Below are 21,973 nucleotides of genomic sequence, written 5' to 3'. Positions count from 1 at the left end.
GGACAGCTACTGCTACCAACTACATTAGTTCAGCAGAAGAATTAAACCACTTCGTTCTCCTAATAAATGAAAACTGAAGTCCAGATAACATCTGTATTAGAAACTGAAGGTTTTAACAACCTGATCAAGCAATGAGAAATGCTGAATGAACTCCTAAGGAGTAAACAAGTTAGGTATTATAATTATGCAATCAGTAAGTATTCAGTGATCTGTATGCTGGTTATTATAAAAATTATAGAAGACTATGTAGGCATAAAGTCTAATCTCCCAGAATTATATATAGGGTGAGAAAACAAACAAAAAACTAAAAACTTTAAGCAAGTTAAAACAAGTGCTAAGGAACTAAACAAAATAAAAATTAAACTTAGTTAATAAAAATGCCTTCTTAAATATCACTAAATCCTGAAACAAACCAAGTGAGTATGCAGGAAATGGTAATAGTCAACATTTCTAACCCCAATCCATCTGGACCAGAAGGATAGTATAAGGTTTTGTTTTCTCCCAATCCTTAATTTCTTACTTATTCAGGAATGTATATATTTAACTTTTCTTGGCAAGATGGATATACTCTTTACAGAAAATAAGTTAAATCACACACATGAAAGGCAACAGAACTAACTACAAAACTAGACCTAGTAATCTTGTTTCTAACCCTTCTTAATTGTTCTAAGAAAATACCACCAGCTAATAAATTGCAACAGAACTATTAACTTTATGTAAAATTACATAACATATATTTACATATTTACATATAACTTTAAATGAACCCTCAACTGTTTCAAAATCTATTTTTAAAAACTGTAGTAAAACTATAGCTTTACTGAAAATTCACCTCCTCCATGAAAACAATCAGCAACCTAGAGTTTCATTAACATCTAGGCATATTTACATCTAGTGACACATGCATGTTTCTGCATACTTTTTCTGCTGGTGGTTTTATACCTGCCTTTTCCCCAGTTCCCTTCCTTCATGCCCTCTACCTAAGGGGGATGGAATCCTACTGGAGTCTTTTGCTCCTTTATCCCACTAGCACTGCTTTAATTCACACCCTCATCATATTTCATGCAGAGGATTGTAAACACGTATCTGATCTCCTTTGCCTCCAATCTCACAACTCTCAATCCACCTTCCATAATAGAGTGCCTCCACCTTTCTCCCCAAACTTTCTAAAAGTCAAATCTGATCTTGTGGTACCCCACTAACTAGTGCAATACTTCCTCAACTGCATCTCTCACACCTATGAAATACACATTGTTATCTGAAGGGGTTAGAGAAATGCTGTCCTGAAAGAGTTTACGGACCAAAGATTGAGGGAAAACCTATTAACATTTCCAATGTGCTTCAGGATTACCCTATCAGAAAACAGTGGATTTCAGCAGTGGTTCTCAAACTGTGATATAAGCTAGAGACTTCTATTAAGCTTGCTAAAAATAGAAATGTCCAAGTTCTGCCTCAGACCCAATGAATTTGAATATTATCTAGGAATTTGGCCTAGCCATATGCATTTGTAATAATCTCCCCAGTGATTCCAATGCATACCTAAACTTGAGACCCCTTCTTGCTCCATAACATACTATTAGGAGGTCCCCTGACTTCCCAAGCTGTTTCATACCTCTCATCAACCTGGGGGGTAGTCGGCCCTCCAAATCTCTGGACATGGAGGGCTGACTGCAAGGGACTTGAGCACCCGATGACGACTATACCTACTAATCTTAAGTGTTCAGGTATTGACCATTCTAAAAAGCGTTTACTCATCCTCTCTGCTGATCTCCTAAACCTTTATAAAAATGATAGCATCCACACATATAGTCCTTCTCATCCACACAACCACCCCAAGAGACAGTATCCCTATTTTAGAAAAGAGAAAACCAATTCTAGGACAGGGGGCTTAAGAAACTTGTCCAAAGTGACCATATGAGTTTAAACCCTGGTCTGCTGATTACAAAGCCAGGATACAGGATTTTCCATTGTGACGTGCAGCCTCTCGCACATCGCTCTGAAGTACTGACGTACTCATCAGTTTACACATTTGTTTCTCTGTTTAGATATAGTAAGCTCCCTTAGCGTAGGCATCAACCCTGATTTTGACCTCAACATTTAGCTACTCAATACATATTTGTTGAGTGAAAGAAGGAAAGAAACTCCCTGAGAGCTGGGACTACAACTACTCCCGTTTCATTTCCTGAATTCTTAGATAGAGCTCTGAATACATCTTGCTAAACAAATCTGGTCTGACCTATAAATCTCATTGCTTCATTTTTTTTTTTTAATGAGACAATGTATTTCAGTATTGTACAAAAAACTGCACAGTCAGCAAAGGGAAAAAAAAGGATTGTTCCAGAAAATTAACATATCATTCTTTACTCTGTAATAACTGGAGACTTCAAATATTAAAGCTAATCTCCGCAACCATTTCACACCACAAGAGCAGGTAACTACGACAGTGTGGTTTTAAATGACAGAAATTCATTCTCTATCGCTGTATTTTTCCACATCAGTCATTATTTGGAAACCAGTAAACATTACAGGTAAGCACAGAGCAATTAGTCAGTATACTTGGGTATAAATGTAATGTCCTTCCTGCTTGAAGTTAATGTGTCTGGTAGGTAACACACGGTACAACTACTTGCTTTCTGATACAGATTACACAACAAAAGTAGTAAACCCGCAAACTTTAAAATAATGTCACTTTTAAAGTACTGAAGATTTTCCTAAGTTGAAAATATTCAAAAATTAGTGCTGCTTTAAGAGTCTTACACTTTAATTATATCAGTTTCCGATGAAAAATAGAAGTTATTATTCCTTTCATACCACTTTTAAATAAGTCAATAACAAGTAAGAAAAAAACTCTTCTAAAACAACATGATGTAGTGGAAAGTACAACAGAGTAGGCATCAGGAGTCCTGGTTTTCTAGTTCTGGTTACATTACTAAATTGCTGTGTGACTTCGGGCTCACTGGCTCAGTTTTCTCATTGGTTTAAAAAGTGTGTGGGGGGAGTAAAGGGCTTGACTGTCCTTACAGTTGTTTCCCCCAGTTCTCATTTTAAGCCACCGCCTTCATTTTATTCTTCTAATCAGGTCTAACTTCTGAAATCTGAAACACATCTGAACTGAATGTAATGATTCAATCTCCTACTGGATGGCACAGGATACAAAGGGTACACTCCTAGAAAGTTAACAATTAATCTGGTAACTTCCCAGAACCTGTCTAATCCTAACTTCTCAAACAGGCAGGTATAGTCTGGTTTGACACATTTAGCAGTACTAAGAAAAGCTGTAAAAGGTACAGCCCTGTTGGCATTTCCCTCGATGCTTCCCGGGTTCCAGTGGCACATACTCCGCAGGTGTTAAGCAGTAAAGGGGGAAGAAGGGGACCCAAACAGCGTTCCAACAAACTCAACCACAGTTCAACCCAGCCAGCGCAGTAAGATGCAGCCTAACGAGGCCTACCCCGCAGAGCAGAACCTCCCCACCCGCAGAAGTGCCAGCAGCCAGTGTAATGAACGCTTCCGTCAACAACACACATTCCCCTTCCCACAGCAGAGCTGCTCGCTCCCAACCGGCCATCGGGACTTGGACCAGGCCGCGCTGCACCAACCTAAGAACCATTCTCAGACCCCCAAAGGCCAAGAACTGCTGGAGACTGCGGTTCCTCTGCGCCTGGTGTGGGAGAGCAACATCTCCCACCAATGGAAAGAAAGAAAGAAAAAAACAAAAACAAAAACAAAAACCCCCAAAACAAAAAAACCAAGAAACAGTGGAGAGGAGAGAAAAACCAGGCCTGGGCGAGACCGCTGGAGAGATAAACCTCGCTTCTCTGCAATGGGGAGCAGTAACATTTCCTGCCCTCGTTCTGAACAGACGCACTCGACTTCATTCCCTCCTGAGATCCTCAAGGGAGATTAAAAAAACACCTTATGGTCCGATTCATTCATATTTGGCCTCGGTCCCCGACCGACCCACTCCTGAAACCTCTGGCATTGTGAAGGAAGGCGCCCCCAGATCGGCTGTAGGAGGAGAAGCGAGGGCCAGTCCAGGGGCCCAGTTACTAAGATCAAGCAGCTCGTGCAAGAAGAAAATCCCCGTGAGGCCTGACAGTAAAGTCTGAGTCAGCAGCAAGGGCACGGACCCGGGTCCGGCCGAGCAGGGGTCCAGGGCAGGCCTGCGGAGGTGACACTTCCCTGCTTGCTCCCCGGGCAGGTCCGGGAGGCGGCGTCCGGCCGCGCCGGCCCGCACCCGGGAAGCCGGGCCGGAGGGCCGACGCGGGGCCGGGGCCGGCGGGAGGCCTGGCCGGCAGCACCACCGCCCCCCCGCGCCGCTCCCGCCTCCTTCCCCACTCCCACTTCCCGGCCCTCCAGCCCGGGCCCGTGAGGTAAGGTCGGGGGCGGCGACGCGGGTCTCGGCCACTGACCACACATTTCTTGCCCAGGAAGGTGAAGAGGGACTCGTTCTCCTGCGGGGTGAGCAGCAGGGACCCCACGTTGGTGACCCTCCGCGGCGGCGGCGGCTGCTGCTGGCCGGAGCTCATGGTTTCGCCGGCGGGGTAGGGAGGCCAGGGCCGTCTCCTCCAGCGAGTGGGCGAGCGCTCGTCCCCTTTCTCGGTGACAGGGGCGGGAGGAGGGTAATCAGAGGCGCAGCATCTCGCAGCTCCGCCGGCGCGGGGAGGAGGCCACGGGAAGGAGGAGTCGACGGCGGGCCGCGCTGAGAAAGGGAAGCTCCCAGCTCCGGCGGGGCCAGGCTCTGGCCGGAGGCTCGTTGTCTTCGCACTCCGGCGACTGCGCTAAACTCCCAACTCCTCCTCCAACCCTCCTTCCGCGGCGGCGGCGGCGGCGGCGGCGGCCGCACAATCCAACATGGCAGCGGGGACGGGCGAGACCACAGGACGCAAGACGCGGGGGAGCGCGCCGGAAACGCGCGTCTGCGGCCCCGGGAGGACCCCCCCCCACCAACGCCGCGCCGGACGGAGGCCACGCCTCCTTCCGGCAGAGGGGCGGCGGGACGCGGGGATGCGGGTCAGGCGCGGACTCTCGTGTCTAGGCTCCATTCTTGGGTGTTTTCTGGCGGCAGAGGCCTGGACGGAGGAGGTGTCTGGTCTCCGTGGCAGAGCTGCCCGTCTCTCTTCTGCGGACGCACACCTTTGCGGAGCTTCAGTGCATACCCAGGTCATCCAGGTCGTATTTCTGGGGCGCGACAGCCGGACGTTCACACAGCTTGTCAGAAAGGTCTGGAATCTGGAGACGGAAAATGGGAGAAGGGACGCGCTCCTCGCTGGTTCCGTGAGAGCCGCAGGTGCCTACGGGTTCTCAGAGTTTGTTCAGACTTCAGCAGTGGGAGTGGGAGTGGAGGACCAGGTCTCTCCCAGGAGTCTGAAACAGAGATCTTGCTGATGGATGTTCCGAGAAAGCAGACGCACTTAGAAAAGATTTCTACCGCTCGCTGGTGTGTCTCGTAGGACAAATGTATTTGTAACATTTCAGTTCAGACTCTTTTCTCGAAGGGTCCTCCACACATTTTTTCCCCCGTTTTGTGAATTGAAAAATATTTCTATTTTCCCCCCTCTCGTCTTTTTCTTTCTCTCAAACCCCAAAGACCTTGTGTTCTTTTTATCCAAAATGAATATGCCCATTTTGGGGTGTCACCCAGGGAAATACATATTGTGATTTAATCCTTAGAACTAATAAATCTCAGGAGTTTTTTTTTTTTTTTTGTATGCCTCAGAATACTGAAAGCCACCTAGGTTAACCCCCTTTGTTCAGTAAATTAAATACTAGACAGCTGTATTAAAACGAAGTTTTGGAATATGTAAATGATAAATAATACCCACTGCTGTGAATTATAAATAAGCATCTACACTTTAAACAAATTAGCATTTATTGCATAAACTTTACCATCATGTTTGCTTGCTATTCAGTTAAAATAAAAGTTACCTATATTAAACTCAGGACATCTATCCTTTACCAAATGAAATTTGGTAAAACTATTTGATTTTAATATTTCTGAAAGCTCCCAGTACAAATCTTGGATGTACTAAACAGATTGCTAAACCATTATCAATACACTTTAAAAATATAAAAAATTTAAATGAAAGCCCCTTTAATGAAATTAGTTAAGTAGTAATAAATCTAAAAGGAAAATGAGATGATATAGTCCTAGGAGTCCTCACTTAAAACACAGACATTTCAAGGTTAACCTTGATTAATAATGTTAGGGAAAAAAGTGATTTTCAAAAAACAGGCAGACTTTTTGTAAAATAATTAGGTTTAGAAAGGCGGTAGTAAAAATATAAACCAGGAGTTGCCCCTGAATTTCAGAGCTAACAAAATAAACTTAGCAGCTGAATCAGTTTGTCTCTTGTGTCAAAAGTGAGGTTCCTATATATCAAAGCCACAGTGATAGTGGAAAGTATTACCAACTCTTGAGAAGTAGAGATTAGATCAGTAATATTTTCAAATCTGTGAACCAGGATAGTAACAGAAGTACAGGCTTCAGATAGGCCTAAGTTGGAGTTCTTGTTATGTCATTCTAACCTTATGGACTTTGGCCAAGTTGCTATTCTGAGTTTGTTTCCTCATCCATAAAGTGAAAATAATTTCTGTTTAATAAAGGTGTAGCATAAACAGATAATTAAACATACTTCAGAGTTACAAAATTTACCAAAATAACGCGTAAAATACCTGATACAGAGTGGTTACTCAAATACTATTTGTCCTGTCGTTGACCATCCTTGCCTGTGGTCTGCTCTGCCTTCCCTTAGCTAAGGGAACAAGCGTTGAGCTGAAATGTGTATTTTTACCTTGGTCGTATCTAAGCATGCTACTTTGAAAATTGTCCTTCGTAGTTGGGACTCTATGTAGTTCTTCACATAGATAGTGGTGAATTTGGGGCATAATTTCTTTGTTAGCAGAATTTCTAGTTAGGCTATATGTGATGTCACATAGGTTTATGTGTCCCAGTATGCTGAAATTACAAAACTTTTTGAAACTATCAATCTAGAGACAGAATCATATTAATTTCCAATTAATAAAAACTGAAAGATAGCAATTTTTATGCCAGAATGCCAGCTTTTAAACGTTGCAGACTACCAAACTATTTTGAAGATGAGAGAGAGAGATGTGGAAAAGGACTGTGAAAAAAGAAGCTATAGGAGGACAGTTGAATGGACGGTAGCTATGAGTTGAAGAATCTGTCCCGTGCTGACAACTATTGGGTTCCAATCCTTTCACAACCTGTTGTTAGTCTAGACTATTTATGTTTTAATTGATTTTTTTTTCTTTCAGGAAATTTTCAACAACTTACCTATTTCTAAATGCAATTTTCTGACTCTTTTGCCCTCGTTCTTTTTTCTTTAGAAATGAGGATGGAAAATTATAACGACCATAGGCTTTTGTCTCAAGCCCAAAACATGTCTTTAACTTTTCCTCATAAAAAAATTTTTTTTAACTTTTCCTCAAAATTTTAAGTATGGTTTTGTCCACAAAATTGCAATTTAAGTTCTTATTTTCTACCCCTTCATTGTCATTTTTGCTTTTCTCTAGGCTTTTTCCAACTTTTTGTTCTTAAAATGTGGGAAATGTAAGCGTGGACATTGCATTGGCAATAGGACTTCCTTACTCTCATGAACATGTGAACAAGCAATATTTGGATTTTCCTGCCTTACCATGTATATAAGGATTCTATTTTTCCACGTTCATCCTGAGACCAAGCAGTACCAGCTGTATTTGTTTGAAAAGTTTTAGCAAATCCCCTTCTTCCTTTGATTCTTGAGAGCATATCCTTTATTTGGCAGAACACAAGACATCTTTCTCTCTGTTTTCTTTGGCAAGTGATTTTCTTATCTCAAATTCTTTTTACCCAGTTTGAGAGACTGGATTTGATCCAAGAAATAAGAAGGATTCTGTTTCCCTTCAACTAAGTATCTTGAAGTTTGTAAGCTAGGTGAAGAAGACTGTAGGGATTCTATTTTCCTATAGGTATAAAATGCATAAGCTGTCTTAAAATGTCTATGGATATCACTAAGAATAAGGCACTTCATGTTTAATTTTTCCTATTTGACTTTCCTTGACTCACTTAGAATCTATTTTAGGTCTTTTATTTTCTTCTTTCTTTGCTATAATCCTTTAAGGTAAAGTCCTCATTTTAACAGAAAACATTAGGGTAGCTTATTTATGGAAACGAAGGCATTTTTTTTCAGATGCGTTCCCTGCAGTTATTGTTATACTTTGCCAATTTCTCCTGTCCTGGTGCTCTGTTAATCCACTTTTCTCCTTTACAAATATCATTGTTTATGTACTGTTACAAGTCCTCTGAAACACCCTGTTCCCCTTGCTAATGTTAATCATTTAAAAATGGAATGACACCCTTCCTTGTAGGGGAATGTAGAGGTAGCTGCACACAGGGATCTGTGACATTCAGCAGCCACTGTAGTCATAATTACCAATCCTGACGTGCTGCTTTCCCATGGCAGAGCTGAGTTGTAGAGACAGAACAACAGCAAACCTGGCTGCTGCAGGAGTGGTGAATGTCGCTTCCCGCACGCAACCTCCAAGTGCCATGGGTTTAGAATATTCACCTTGTAAAATATCTCTGCACGTTTATGTGAATGTTGCATGTAGAAATGTTTAAGAGGATTTGTCCTTGTCCTCCCAAGTTAAATGTTTTATTTTTCATCAACTAAAATCTTGAAAAGTAAGTTAGCAAACGATATTCCACTCCCTCTCCCTTTTAAATTCATTTTGAGTACAAGACTCTCTGGGGCTTACTTTTTTAGAAATAGACAGCTTATTTACAACCCATTCTGATTCCTTATTGGTCTTAGTGGAAAACTGAATTCTTAATTGTGCTAGTGAATTACCAGTGATAGTTACTACCACTATATGGCCACTACCACTAGTCTCCACATACCTAATACATACCTTTATTCAAGAAATGATTTGAAGTATGTATGTTATAGTTCCCAGGATGCTGCTTACCGGTTTTTTTTTTTCTTTTCCACTGCTCTTTAACTTTAATGAATACTCAGTGGTTCTCAGTTGGATTATTCCAGATGAGAGAGGGAAAACGTTGGCTTCTTTATTATAGTGTGCTCAAGGTCAATCTACCTTATGGATGAGTAGGCAGTTTGGATACTTATGATGATCTGACGATGTCATGAGTCTCCATGGATTACCTCACTGAAAGTATTGAGATGAAGGATATGGACTCTTCTACCATATAACTTTTTTGTTGTAATTTTGATCAAGTTTGTTATTTCTATTTCAGTAATTTTTGTGTTCATTTTTATTACTCTTTTCTTCTTCAGGTTTATTAGTAGTTCATTTTCCATTTCAGAGTTGAAATCTAGGCTTATGTATTTTTTTTTTAATTGAGATGTAATTAACATATAACATTATGTTAGTTTCAGGTGTACAACATAATTCAATATTTGTACATATTGCAAAGTACATATAACTTTTTAAAAATCAATTTTTAGCTTTATTAAAAATGATACATTCACATGATTTAAAAAATAAAATAATACTACAAAGCTTATAACAACAGCATAACCCAGAAGCTCCATGCTTCCTTCTCTGCCCCCATTTACTCCCCCCCAGAGTCATCCTCCACTCTGAACTGTTTCTTTTGGTATTTACATGACAATATTTACATTCCTGTAGGGCTTTAACTTTGTTGGGTTTATTTTCACCTCGATGATTTCTTCAAATTTTCTTTTGTTTAATTGTTTCATTTCTCCCGTATTCTTTAACAACTGTAAAATCCCTCCCCATACTCTTTTCCACATAATCAAATGTATCAGGAATCTATTAGATGTACTTATGTTGTGTTTGTTTGTTTGTTTTAATCAGAGACCTGTCTCCCAGGGCCCTCCACTTAATCTAGACTGTTGCTCTCTTGACTGCATGACTGTTGTCTGGGATTTCCTTTCACCTCTTTTGTGTTGGGCTCTTTGATTCTTGGATCCTGTGTTAACTCTCTTGGTTTTTCCCTTGTTTGGGTAGCATGTATTCATTAATGACTTCCCTAGACAAATATATGTAAAAAGTAAAATTTTTGAGACCTTGCACATCAGATGTCTTATTCTAATCTCACAAGTGGCTGATAGTTTAACAGGGTCTAGAATTTCAGATTGAAAATCACTATCCTTCAGAATTTGAAGATGTTATTCCATTGATTTCTAATTTTAACATTGCTGTTCAAATATGATGTTATTCTGATGCTGGTCGTTTGTGTGTGGCTATTGTCTCTAGAAGTTTTTAGGATCTTCTGTTTGCTCATGGAATTCTGAAATTTGATGATATACCAACAGTGGGATCTTTTAACATTTATTGTATTAAATGGGTATTTCAAATGCCCTTTCTATCTAAAAACTCATGTCCTTTAGTACTGGAAAGTTTTCTTGTGTCACTGTCTCATCATTTTCTCCACTCAGTTTTTTTCTTCTCTTTCTGAAATACCTGTTGGTCATATGTTACGCCTCCTGATTCATTCTCTGTGCAACTAGGAACTACACCCAAGTTTCACTCTGGAACTGCTGCAGTGAACTGTGATCTGTTGTCATCTCTGGAGAGACACCGTAAATCCAATGCCAAAGTTGAGAACTAGAAACTAGAACTCTTCTGGGTTTCTAAAAGCTGTATATTTCTGCTGCCACCTTTACCAGAATGGATTCCTTGTGCCACCTGCTTCTTTATGTGCTTTGAAGTCACAGTTGCCCATGAGTTGTCTGTTTAGAGAAAAGTCACAAAGCTGTGCCCTAGCTGGAAGAGAGCCTGAGATTTCAGGTTCAACTTTAGGGATCTGCAGATTCATAAGGTCAGAAACTCCCTGAACATAGGAGGAGTATTTATAGGTACTCAGCAACTACTTAATTTAGTTGGGGAGAAGTTAGCAAGAGACAATAGGAACTTTAGGACACTGGATGACTGGAGAGGAGGTCTTTTTAGACAAAGCAATAATATAAAATATTAAACATAAATAGGACTTGCTTTCCGATTTTATGAAAGTGATGCGATAGCATTTTGTGTACTGCATTACATGCATATAACATACATACCTGAAAGAATTATAAAACTTTGTCTCTTTGAAGTAAGCAGTCCTTTTTATTCCATTTTTTTGTCTTTAATATGAACTAAGAATTTTTTTTCCCTCCACATTAATTAGGTTATTTGCCCTTGGAAAGCTAGTAATGGTTGAATGGATTGGTACCATAAGATAATACATTTTGATGTCATTTATCTATGAATAGCTACCTAGCTAATCCATTAAAGAAAATCATAGTATATCATTTTAATATATCATATGTCAGAGCCAGTGATATACAGATTTTCCATTTGGAAATTATCATTACTTTTTTTTTTTTTTTTTTTTTATTATTTATTTTTTTATATTTATTTTTGTCTGTGTTGGGTCTTCGTTTCTGTGCGAGGGCTTTCTCTAGTTGCGGCAAGCGGGGGCCACTCTTCATCGCAGTGCGCGGGCCTCTTCGTTGTCGCGGCCTCTCTTGTTGCGGAGCACAGGCTCCAGACGCGCAGGCTCAGTAGCTGTGAGAGGTGGAGCACAGGCTCCAGATGCGCAGGCTCAGTAGTTGTGGCTCACGGACCCAGTTGCTCCGCGGCATGTGGGATCTTCCCAGACCAGGGCTCGAACCCGTGTCCCCTGCATTGGCAGGCAGACTCTCAACCACTGCACCACCAGGGAAGCCCTATCATTACTTTTTAAATGTCTGTCTCCATTGTTAGTCTTAAGGCTGTCTGAGAGCTGGGAGCATGTCTTATTCATCTTGATAGCTTCTTAATGTTGAACCTATACAATATTAAATGTATACTTATAAATCAAGTGATCACATCTGATCCAAGGCACAATATATGAATATTTTTCATGACGTACAAAGATAGCTATACATGGTCTGAAATCAAGTCAAGAAACTTAGAGTCTTGTCCAAACTCTGCCACACAGTACTAAGCATGTGATATTCTGTGAGCCCTGGGAGAGAAAATGCAATCTGCAGAAATCAGCACACAACCTAAGGGGAGCAGGGAGATGGGTCGTGGCTAACGGCAGTAGACAGGAATGGCCTCCACCTTGGATGACCAGCAAACTAATGCGAATCCAGAGCATGAAATGATTTTTTTTTTTTTTCCTGAGCAGGTGTAGATATCCAGGGTCCCAGTCTGAGAGGAGAAATACAGGGTATGTTTTATGGGTTTCTGGGAATAATAGTTTTTAGCTTGGTGCAATTGCCAGAACAGTAAATCAAGGTTGACTTGGTTTGGGAAAGCAACTCGAAGCAAATACTGGAGTAAGAACAAGAACCAGAACAAGATACAGTAGACTGGCCATCCCTAGGGTCTTGGGGGGATAGACCAGTAGTTCTGAAAATGTGGTTCCCCTGACCAGTAGCATCACTTGGGAACTCGTCAGCAATGCAAAATCTCAGGCACCACGTTGAATCAGAAACTGAATTAGAAATGTCGGGGGTAGGCCTCATCAGTTCATGTTTAAAAGAGCCTTCCGAGTGATTACGATGGCCGGGCCTCCATGAGGGCGTCCAGGGGATTCAAGTTACCTCCACCAACAAGCACCATCCCTCTCCTCCCCCAACATATGACACTCAGTAGTGTATGTCAGGCTGTATCTGAATCCCATTGCTTTTTTGGGAGGGAACTATAAAACCCCCTGGGATATATTCTTGTCAGTTTGAGGCCTAGATAGTGTAGACGCTGTAGGGACAATGTCTTCATTGTTCACATCTGGCAAAACAGCTGCTAGGGCAAACAGGGATTAGCTGTTCTAATCTGAGTTCTGATATTAACTAGCCATGTAATCTTAGTAAAGTTACTCAGCTTCTGTATGCTTCCATTTACTGCTTTGTGAAATGAAAGGAATGAATTACTGATTGCTAAGGTCCTTTTCAGCTTAAAATTATATAATCAATCCCATGGGAAAAGACATCCAGCTTTTTAAAAAGTAATGGGTAAAAAGGCAGTGCAAAAGAGAATATAAACAATATTATTTTTTTCATTATTACAAACAACCTTTTGGTGGTGTAAAAATTGAATATGTAAGCCTTATTATAAGCCTACCTCTAAGAGGGGGTGATAAGAATTACAATCCCGTGAGCATAAATATCCTACTTTTAATTACCTCAGTAGAAAGGAATGGGTGATTTGTGACGGTGGTTTCATGGAATTATCGCTCTAATATGTATCATTTGTATTCAAAACTAGATTGCATAATACTTGATCATTGTTAAATCAGTCATGCCTCTCAACTCCCCATGGCTGGAAGTTAATATTATTGGGTTGTTTTTTTTTTTTTAAGTAGTTGAGGAAAAACACTGAACACTCAAATAATTTAGCCAAGGTCAGTGGTCATGTTAGAATAAGTTCCTTATTCCTTGTTTGGGAATCAAGGGACCTTAGCAATTATTAGTTCAAACTCCTCGTTCACCCATGTCTAAAAATGGAAACGGCAGAAAAGTATCAGAGAATATGTGGATGTATATGGTTTGTTATTTAGCAACAGCTGTCAATTAAATGTGTCTAAAAATTTCACTGAGAGGCAGCATAATATAATGAAAATAATGCAGTCCTTATAGTCAGACAGACCTAAGGTGAAGACAAGCTCTGCAGTGGTCAGATTACCTCACTGTAGCTCAGTTTTCTCATCTGTAGAATAGAGATAATACCTATCTCATGGTTGTAGGGAATAAAATTGAAATAATGTATATAACAGCACCTGCTACAAAACCTGGCACTTAATGGTTGCTCACTAAATGGTAGCTATTGCTACTAAATAGAACTAAAGTTAAAGGATCTCCCACAAAAAAAAAGATTTTCAAGAATCCTTTTTTTTACTCAGCCATAAACTTGTAACCTGAACACCCTATAGAGTGTAGAACAAGTTTTAAAGCTTATTTCCCTCTGTTTTCTCAGTTCTTAAGTTTCCAATACCAAACAAAATATTTTGCCATCTCATCAATAATTACAACTTTGCATATTATTTAAGGATCGAATCCCTAAATCTTAGTATTAGAGTACCCATTTTATCTTATTGCTTAAGTGATTCCTGTGTTTCTCCAGAATCTATTTGTCCTCTAGAGATTTTTTTAAAAAAATCATCATTAGTGCTTGTATTAGAGCAGGTTCCCTAGAAGCAAAGCCTGAGACAGGGGTTCAGGCACACATGCTTTATTGAAGGAACGTTCTTCAGGAAACACTTATAAGGGAATGAAGGAAGCTGCATAGGGAAGGGGAAATCACTGCACAATTGACATGTCAGATGAAGTCTAGCCTTAGCCTGATCCAAGACAATGAAGCACTGGATCATAAATGAAATTTCACTTAACAGAAATGTCACCTTGAGGCAAGAGGATCAGCCTTTTGTGTGTCACTTATTACACACTCAGCCATTGGCTTTGGGAAGAGGGAGCTTTGGGATTTGGGTGCTGACTCCCATTAGCCAAAAGCAATGCCAAATCTCTGGAGAAGGGAGCAACTGTGAGCCGTTAGCAGGCAACACTCCCAGCAGCTGGGAGCTGGGTGCATGGACTGGTCAAGGGAAACTGTCAACAGTGTAGTTCCTTTAAGTGGAAGGTTTCTAAATCCGTGATTTTCCATTGCACTCACAGGATGCCAAATGATAATTTCTATATCTGTATGAGCTGAAATCTGGCTCACACTCTGTTAGCCAAGTCGTGTGCCCTGGCACCCAGAGGAGACATCTTTTGCTAATTCCTACAAAAGCATTGAATAGACTAGTGACAACTTCAAAGCATAAGCTGCAAGTGAAGGGCCTCAATAGCTAGTCCTAAGCAGGGCAAGGAAAGCAATACTGACAAATGTTTAAAGTAAAATAGTACTTGGATATAAGTTATCTTTTCATCAAAGTCCAATAATTGTTTTTCTCTGCTTGGTCAGCACTCTCACTGAGTGAACCCAGCTGGAAATCAGCTGATTTGGAAGCTGGGAATTGTATCTTGTAAGGGTGACCCCCCTACAATACAGAACCGAGCAGAGAAAGGGTGAGAAATTGGTTCGATAGCAATTTCTCAAGGACAAGTACAGTTATTTGCTAAAATAACCTTAGAAGGTTGTATTTGGCTGTCTAAGTTCCCAGTCCCTGTGTCTCCTTTGGGCATAGCAGCATATATATATATGTTTTCAAATCATTTCCTTTTGGCTGTACTTTTCCCATTCAGTTTCTGCTCATTGCTAGCTTTCAAATCACTTACTGATCACCGGAATCCATATGCCATCTTTACTCTTCTGTATTTTCCTGTAATAGATACCTATTCTTTTTCAAAAGCTGATGTTCATGATCCTGAGTAATGGTAGCCAAATTTATATTTTGTGACCTTGCCCTTAGAAGGTCACATCTAAGATTTAAGGCCCTTCTGGCCATAGAAGATTGAACCAGGGCTAAATAATCTCTGGGCCAACAAATTTGTTTCCTGAGATCTGGGGATCATGTATTCCAGATGTTAGTATATGCTAATTGCATAAACTAAGGACATATAAATTCAAGGAATTTTCTGCTGTGTTCATGAAAGAAGAACAAAGCAATTTACAGAGAGAAATTGGAATGAAGCAGACTTAAAGAAAGAAGCAAAGATGTGAGATCACGTGATCTCTAGAGAGGGAGATAAAAGGAAGAGAAGTCTCCAGCCCTGCTAGCTTTCCATTTCCTAGTTGAGACCCAGTATCAGTTCTTGTTCCTGGATTCTCCGTTGTCCTATGTAAATTCCTCTTTTGTGGTTTATTCCAGAGCTCTCTAAAAATGCACCTCAGGTGGGACTGGAACCCAGCTTCACCTCAGATGGAACTTGAACCCACAATCTTCCAACTGAAAACCACAACTCATCTCAGGGCTTAATGAAGCTCAGGTTCTTTATGTCTCGGCACAGAAGGAATTCAGTGAGAGGCAAAGTGATAGGTAAGAAGTAGATTTATTAGACTAGGACACTTGTGAAGGACTCAAGCGGGCAGGCAAGGGGGGTCTCCCCCAAGAACTAAGTGGGCTACGTTTTTATAATCAAAGGAAAAGTGGGGAGAGGGAGAAGACCACCTTCCTCAAAAGATGTTGCAAGAAAATGGGGCATGAGAGGATGGTCATATCCCAGGTCTCAGCTGAGTCCCTGGGACAGGCCGCCAAATGAGGGTCCTTGGCTTCGTGCAGGAAAGAATTCAAGAATGAGCCAGAATAAAGTGAAAGCAGGTTTACTTAGATACTCATTCCATAGGCAGAATGGGGTCCGTCTCGGAAAGTGAGACGGCCCTGGGAGATACACACTCCATAGATAAGAGTGTGGACCATCCCAGAAGGTGAGAGAGCCCCCAGGCTGCAGGAGTGGTTAGTTTTTATGGGCTGGGTAATTTCATAGGCTAAGGAGTAGGAAGATAATTCCAACTCTTTTGGGGGTGTGGGTGGGGATTCCCAGGAACTGGGCTACTGTCCACGTTTTGGCCTTTGATGGTTGGCCTCAGAACTGTCGTAACATCTGTGAGTGTGTCATTTAGCATGCTAGTGTATTACAATGAGTGTATAATGAGGCTCAAGGTCTACTGGAAGTCTAATCTTCCACCATCTTGGGCTTAGTTGGTTCCAACCAGTTTATGTCTTATCCTCAATGGCTATGTCATTCTCTTAATGGTTGTGCCCTGCCCCCTTCTCTCCTGTCTCATTTCTATTACCTGCACCTAAAAGATCCTTGACCAAGATAACATTTTAAACTAATTTGAACAAGTTGTTTAAAAATTAAGTTTCATATTTTCTTTCTCACATTTCCATTTTCCTCCTTTAAGATTTGTAGGAAGATAAAGACAGTGGAATACGGGTACTTCTTTTTTACCTGGATACTCTTCATACTGAAATTCTTGTATGTTTACGTTATGTTCAGTTAGACTAGGACTCTGAATTGATGAAAGAGGGAAGTTCTAATAGGCATCAAAACTGACTTGGTATAATGACTCAGCTCCTACATAATGATGGTGTCTATGTGCATGCACATTATAGTGTTCTGACACACGTAAGGAGAATGTGTCATCTTGTCACAATTTCCTGTTTTCATGCAAGTTCATACAAATCCCAATCTTATCTTCCTCAGGCTCTCCAAGCACCATTGGATTTAATCTAGATCTATAGCTCCAACTGATAAGCTCCTTAAAGTCATGGTGCACAAATTCGAACTCAGTGATCTGTGTTGCAAATCTTTCTTCTTCAGGTGTTTTCTTGTCTTAGTAAATAACACAGCTGTGTACCCTTACACAGTCAGAAACCTCAGAATCATCCTGTCCTCCTGTCCCTCCCACTGTCCCTGTCCTCCCATCTCCAGTCGCCATAGCCTGTCAATTTTACCTCCTGTTCACTCTCTATCATCACCTCTTTTTCATCTCTTCTGCCCATGCCCCAAGTCAGACCATCACTGACTGCCTTCTCGGTCTCCCTGTTTTAAGGCTCACTGCTGTGCCCCCAGTTCATCCTGTACATTTTTGCCAGCAAGCAAGTGAGAAGCCGATCGTGTTAGCCTCCCTAAAAAATTCTTCAGAGATTCCTCATTACTTAACAGGGTAAGATTTAAGCTCCTCACTCAGATATGTAAGGCCCTTCAATATCTATCCCTCCCAGCTTATTCAGCCTCATGCTCTGGTAACTCTTCCCCCTGCGCCCAACCCCTCACACTTCACCCTCCGTCCGTGCTTGGAGTTGCTTCAACAGGCCACATTTCTCACACCTTACTCCCTCTGCTTGGAGTGTCCTGTCTCCTGGTTCCCTAAGATTGTCTGTGTGGCAAGCCCTCCTTCAACAACCAGGTCAAGTATTTACCACTTTTGTGAAGGCTTTTCTGAATTTCCCAGGTAAGGTGCCCTTTTCTCCTCGGTTCCCACATCGAAACTTGCATGCAATTCCGCTACAGCTTAAAATGAATTAAACTGATTTGTGTTTGTTTCCTCATTTGACTCTAAGGTGATGGATCCTGTATTTTTATGTGCATACGACCCCATATATGTGTATTTTTCAGTTACATGATCCCCCACTGCCTAGCACAGATTCTCAATAAATATTTGTTGACTAAGAATTAGAGAAGCATGAAAGGGAAGGGAGGAAAGAAAGGAAGGGAGGGAAAAACTAAAGGAAGACTGTTCAGAGTTCTAAGAAACTACTTCAGATCCGTGTAGTTCTCAATATCCTTTTCTTTTAAATAATCCTGGCTCTCCCAATGCAAAATTTTTGAATCACGGCCGAGACTTCTGTTCTCACCCATCAGGATATAAATGCTGAAGCTACCCTCTGCAGCCAGGTAAGCCTTCAAAATTCTCTGATTTTCACTGGGAGATCTTTTGCCAGGTACCAATCTCTCTAATCTTACTTGCTTTTCTTTGACACTCTTGATACATAACACTCTCATAAGCAAAGAAAACAAAAATTTATTTTGAGGTGACAGTGACTCTGAATAATAGAAATACATTCAATAGTAGTACTGGATTGCCCAGGAATTATATATTATATTTAAATAATCTGTCTAAATATATTTCTACTGCAAAAATGCAACATTAAAGACTTAGAAGCTAATCATTCTGGACATTTTATTCACCATTCAAAGTATATGTTAATCAAAAAACTTGTCAATTTCTCATGGAAAACTGAACATACTTTTTTCTGGAAGCTCTTGCCTTGTATTTCTTTTGAAGTAACAAAGCTACAGGTGATAAATAAAGAAAATGAATTGTCACACTGATATTGCCTGTATAGAACAATCTTCTTGTGTTCTAAGAAAGTTGGGCAGGAGTAGGAAAGAGGGACCATGTGAGTATAAGTAAAGAGAGAAATTGACAGTATACGATTGTTGGGGATACAGTATGTTAGGGATTTTTGCAAGTCAAGGGTTTAAAATGTAATCGTTAGGTGGAGAAATCACTGCTCTTAAGACACTATTGGGTATCTGTTCAGAATCTGTTCTATGGGAAATATGGTAAGAAAGGGACTTATGGTCTCTTACTCTAATATTTTGCCTTTAATTCCCTTCTTAGTTTCCATAAATTTCTGAGAAGTAATATATGCTAATGAAGTAGTTTTCCCTGCAAATATTTATGCAAGTAAAAGAAAACATAACTTACATGTTTAAATTACCAGAAACGAAAACTTAAAGGAATAACTGCTTTTGTAGTCCATCTTTCTAGAGTCATCATTTCTTCAGCTAATTCACTACAAAAACAGTTCAGGTCTTTATCCTAGGCTTCATATTTATTTAAACTAAGGCTATGATTAAAACTATTTTCATACCTAAAAATAGAAAGCAATATACTCTTCCTGCTTCCTTAGTATAGCAAAACATTGTCCCAAGGAGCTTTATTCTGTCGATCTGTTCTATCACTCTCTTCTGTTAGGTCAGGTTTCATTTTTTATCGCTTTACTCTTCCTAAAGCTGTTTTAATTTCCTTCTGAAGATAAGCTTTCCAAGGCCAATTCCTGATGTTTCTCTCATTTGCCTGTTGCTGTTTTTCCATTATAATACTTATTCTTTCTTCAACAAATGGATTGTTAGGTTTCCCACTCTCCAACTTCTATTCCTATAGTTCCTAACTGAAGAGGTCTACTAAATTTGGATTTCTAATAGCTTATTTTCTCTTCTGAGGGACATTATGTTGCTATCTTACCAATTACGACAAGGTTCCTAATTGTAGTTGCTACAGAACTCTTTGAATTACAAAAAGCCTTTTCTTTTGGTCATCAATAATAGTTGCCTTTTGTTTCCTTGATTTTGAAAACGTCAGAGTCTGTCCTCAAGTAGAAATGTAGAACACCAGTCCTTCAAAACCACCTCAGACAGCATAAACCATAATTTTTTGCTGTTCAGCTACTCTCAAAACCCAGTGAGAAAGGTGGGATTTTGAAAAGTTTTCAATGGAAATGCTCTCCATCGAAACCCTTAGGTAACCTAACTTTTATTTTTGCATTAAATTCGATCCCTGGGAGCCCGCATGGTTGTACTGCATTAACTTAAGCCTCTTATAGAATCAAGTGCACTAAGTTATAGTGTAAAAACTCTTGATTTTAATAGAAGATTGTTGTAAGAAAAAGTATTATGAATTCACTTTTATATTGATGATAAAACTATTGTTCAGGATATTTTTCTTAAGTAATATAAGTTAATAGTCTCTCTATAAGAGTGCTAAGTGAGAAGTTTCTTTCAGAATTTAGTTACAGAGAAGAAGCTCTCCAGAAGCATTGGTACAATTTCTCTGTTCCGATGATAGTTGTAAAATAATGTATTTCTTTCCACACACCCCCTCCCAACCCCACCTGCCCCACCTCAGGCTGCTCAGATACTCAGAGCACAATTTAATGCTATTATATCAACTATGTCAATGCTTTCAAAATTTCAGACATTTGCATGATACCTTCATGACGTTTGCCATATCCTCATACCTCCAGAAGAATTTATATTCTAATTTTAATCAAAGCAGTTTTTTACTTTAACAAATGTATTTTAAAAGAAAACTTGGGTTTGATATGCTAGCTATATTTTTAATCCACATCAAAATATTATTAAACTGTCAAAATAAATGATTTGTATAATGCTTAAAATCATCTCACATACTATCAGTAGTACATATATCATGCACTGGAAAACACTGAACTGTGTTAACTTAGGATTAGCTTATTTTGCCCTCCTATACCTGGTTCTGATTTTCTCTTAAATAATTTTATTGTGTATGCCTTTTGTTGCCTCAAAATATCTTTGATAAAAGGGACTCTTGACTGCAGGTGTCAGAATCTAAGTGCAACTAGCATATGTAAAGAAAAGAAGAAGGAGAAGAAGGAGAAAGGAGAGGGAGAGAGAGAACTGGGTCTGTTAACTGACAAGTTCAAGATAGACCTCTTAAGGCTTAGCTGGATCTGTCATTCATTGATGTCAGTAGGTCTCAGCCCTTCATTCTCCACCTTTCAGCTTTGTTCTATGTGGCCATGATTCTTGGTCAGACTCTCAATGTATTGGCTTCCTGCAGCTCCAGGACTTATCACCTACCAGTTTAGCAATAATTCCAGGGGAAAACACACAAGCAGATTCCTCTTTTCGCACAACTTGAGCAAAAGTCTTAGGTCTGATTCTCATTACTCTGACAAGCATCATGTTACTTAACTAATCACTGTAGCACGGAGTTTTGCAGTGTCTGACTAATAAATTTGCATCATGTACCTGGGGAAGATGGGTCAGTTCCACCCACACCAGATATAAGAATACTAGGGTAGATAGTTTCTAAAGTAAAAGAGTGTATGGTTGCCAGCTGTATGGACTCAATGTTTATGTCTCCTCTCCCCCAAATTCATATGTTGAACTTCTAACCCCCCAAAATGATGGTATCAGGAGGTGGTGCCTTTGGGAGGTAATTTGGTCATGAGGCTGAAACCTTCAAGAGTGGGATTTCAGCAACTATATATTAGGTTGGCTGGGCCTTGGCACTATTGATATTTTGGACTGGCGAATTCTTCGCTTTGGAGGGTTTTTAAACTAAAAGTTAGGTTGAGATATCAGAATCAAGGACAACTGTTTACTTTTTTGTTGTTTTTGTTGTTTTTTTATTTTTAAAAATTTTTATTGGAGTATAGTTGATTTACTATGTTGTTTAGCTTCCGCTGCACAGCAAAGTGAGTCAGTTATACATATACATGTATCCACTCGTTTTTAGATTCTTTTCCCATATAGGTCATTACAGAGTATTGAGTAGAGTTCCCTGTGCTATACAATAGGTCCTTATTGTTATGTATTTTAGTGGTCCCCAACGTTTTTGGCACCAGGGACCACTTTCGTGGAAGACAATTTTTTCACGGAAGCGGTGGGGGTTTCAGGTGGTAATGCGAGCGATGGGGAGCTAGCTGCACGTGAAGCTTCGCTCACTCACCCGCTGCTCGCCTTCTGCTGTGGCCCGGTTCCTAACAGTACGCGGACCGGGGGTTGGGGACCCCTGATCTATT

General features: G+C 40.2%; 2 protein-coding genes across 3 annotated transcripts in view; one reads left to right on the top strand and one right to left on the bottom strand.

The window, feature by feature from the left end:
* WASL (WASP like actin nucleation promoting factor) overlaps positions 1 to 4,912 on the bottom strand; it is a 66,247-nt gene extending 61,335 nt beyond the window's left edge. The window contains exon 1 of one of the 2 annotated variants that reach the window (XM_059933477.1): positions 4,413 to 4,912. In XM_059933477.1, the coding sequence (XP_059789460.1) occupies positions 4,413 to 4,529 (117 nt within the window). In that variant the 5' untranslated portion in view covers positions 4,530 to 4,912. The remainder of the gene's footprint in view (positions 1 to 4,412) is intronic. The other variant, XM_059933478.1, reaches the window with a different exon arrangement.
* The window catches only part of LOC132371270 (uncharacterized), a 57,908-nt gene continuing 40,462 nt past the window's right edge, over positions 4,528 to 21,973 (top strand). The window contains exons 1-2 of the mRNA XM_059932511.1: positions 4,528 to 4,544; positions 4,712 to 5,440. Of these exons, the coding sequence (XP_059788494.1) occupies positions 4,528 to 4,544; positions 4,712 to 5,440 (746 nt within the window). The remainder of the gene's footprint in view (positions 4,545 to 4,711; positions 5,441 to 21,973) is intronic.

Source organism: Balaenoptera ricei, chromosome 9, assembly GCF_028023285.1.
Source record: "Balaenoptera ricei isolate mBalRic1 chromosome 9, mBalRic1.hap2, whole genome shotgun sequence".
NCBI lineage: Eukaryota > Metazoa > Chordata > Mammalia > Artiodactyla > Balaenopteridae > Balaenoptera > Balaenoptera ricei.
Note: the sequence above shows the minus strand (reverse complement) of the source record. Positions and strands in the feature narration are given on the sequence as shown.